Here is a 1986-nt window from a genome sequence, read left to right as displayed (position 1 = left end):
GAGGAGGAGGAGGAGAAGGAGAAGTTGTTCAAGGTCGATTTAGTTGTTGCTCTGAAACTTTCGTCCATATCACATGACCTACGTCAGATGAAGTTTGCTTAGTTGTAATGGAATTACATTGTTGCTATATTGGCTTACACTCTTGATAATCACAATATTTTATTATATATATTTTGGCCATGCATTTCCCATCAAGCTTTGGGCTTTCCCTCCCAATGCTTTTTTCAATATACACTCCTTATATATTAAACTCCTCATCCCATTGTCCCACACCAGTTGTGGTTTAATGTTTGTAAAGACTGCGATGATGTGTGTGTGTGCGTGCGTGTGTGTGTGGGGTCACCGTCAGTTGATAGCCTGTCATGGCCCTCTGATCTGACTGCGCTTTTCCTGCTTTTCCTCCCCCCCAATTCACCACCTTCCTCGTCCCAGCTGCCACTCCTCTCTCACCTCTGACCCCAGCACAAGGCCAAGGTTGGGAGGTTGTTGCCGTGGCAACATGGCAGCCCCATGGCCCGTGACTACTGACCCCAGGAGCCCCAAGTAACCATGACGATCATAATTTGCTCCCCTCTGCCCCCTACCATCTTGTCCATGAATACCATTTAGAAAGCGAAGAGGCAAACAAACCAAACGGATGCAGGGATCAACGGATAGATGGACTAATGGATGGATGGATGGACAGATGGATAAGAAAACAAAAGGGGGACGCGTGTGCCACTGAAAGGATGAGCTTTAGAAATTAGTTTTGATGACCTATTGACCCTCTTCCTCTCTTTCAGTTCAGGAAAGAGTGTGTCACCGATTGGATATAGATGGGGATCCACTTAACAGTGGTGGCTTTGCTTAACAAAACAGCATCAAACTGTATAAGGTCACCACTCCAGAGACTTGCTTTAAATTGTTATTCAAATAACTGGGACGACACCAAACCACAGCTACAGCTCTTCTTAACGGCCAAAAAAGTTATCTGAAATGATGACAAAATTATGTTTTGTTTCCTCTGATAATTCTCATTTTGTGACTGACATGATACAATGAACAAAAAACAACCACACTATAGAAAGTTACTGCACATCTGTAGCCCTTTTAACAGGAAAGACATGTGTGAAGCTGTGGCAACATGGCTTATGTTACACCTCAACGCGGAAAAGAAAATTACAAAAAATGTTAACCATTATTTGCATCTTTTAACACCTTTTCAACCGATGCTCTGCTGCAAATTTCTACCTTCACACATGGTTTGGTTATATGTGACATGCTTGAGTAAATGTCATAATGAAACGTTGTGATGTGTGTGTGTTCGGGTATTATACCTGCTGGAAGGCCACTTTGCTCTTCAATGCAAGCTCCTGTTGAGTGGGGTTGGATGTGTAAATGGCTGAACGATACTGAGTACCACGGTCATTCTGCTGCCTCATACCTGCGTAAACACACACAAAAGGGAAAATAAGACACCCCACAAACAAGCATAAGTACCACAATCACTGCAGACACAATGTCATTTGCATGTAAGAGGTTTTCACAATTATGTCATCATCCTGCATTTGAATCCATGAAGCCAAATGAATTCAAAGATCACAGCAGATTTGGGCATTCATTAGGGAGGCCTGCGGTGTGTAGGTGTATGGGCTCATGTTAGTGGGTGCATTTGCTTCTTCTTTGTCATCTATGTGGCACTGTCAAAATTTTCATCAGCTTTACATCAGTGTGTTTGGAGGAGGCCCAGGCCTTGTGTACCTTGATTAGGAGACCAAACAGCTGCTATCACTTCTATGCTTTTCAGAGGCTACAATCCTGAGCAGCTCTGGCATCTATGGACCACTCCATGGCAGGCTTCTCTTGGTCTTTATCTCTTACTCGCCCCCCTCTTCTCCCCCCTCAGCCATTGTTTCTCCTCTTTACTGAAGAGCATCATTCTATTCTTCATCTATTGTTGTAAATCCTCATCTTTCTGTCTTTCTTTAAAAAAAATAATAAAAATAA

General features: G+C 43.1%; 1 protein-coding gene across 1 annotated transcript in view; it reads right to left on the bottom strand.

The window, feature by feature from the left end:
* Positions 1-1986, bottom strand: part of si:ch1073-358c10.1 (mitochondrial peptide methionine sulfoxide reductase) — a 25472-nt gene that overhangs the window by 5817 nt on the left and 17669 nt on the right. Inside the window, 1 exon segment of the mRNA XM_035674707.1 lies at positions 1317-1423. Within this exon segment, the coding sequence (XP_035530600.1) occupies positions 1317-1423 (107 nt within the window).

The sequence above is a fragment of the Morone saxatilis genome, unplaced genomic scaffold (genome assembly GCF_004916995.1).
Source record: "Morone saxatilis isolate NCDOM2014 unplaced genomic scaffold, NCSU_SB_2.0 Contig3, whole genome shotgun sequence".
NCBI classification, from domain to species: Eukaryota; Metazoa; Chordata; class Actinopteri; family Moronidae; genus Morone; species Morone saxatilis.
This window is presented reverse-complemented; position numbering and strand designations above follow the sequence as displayed.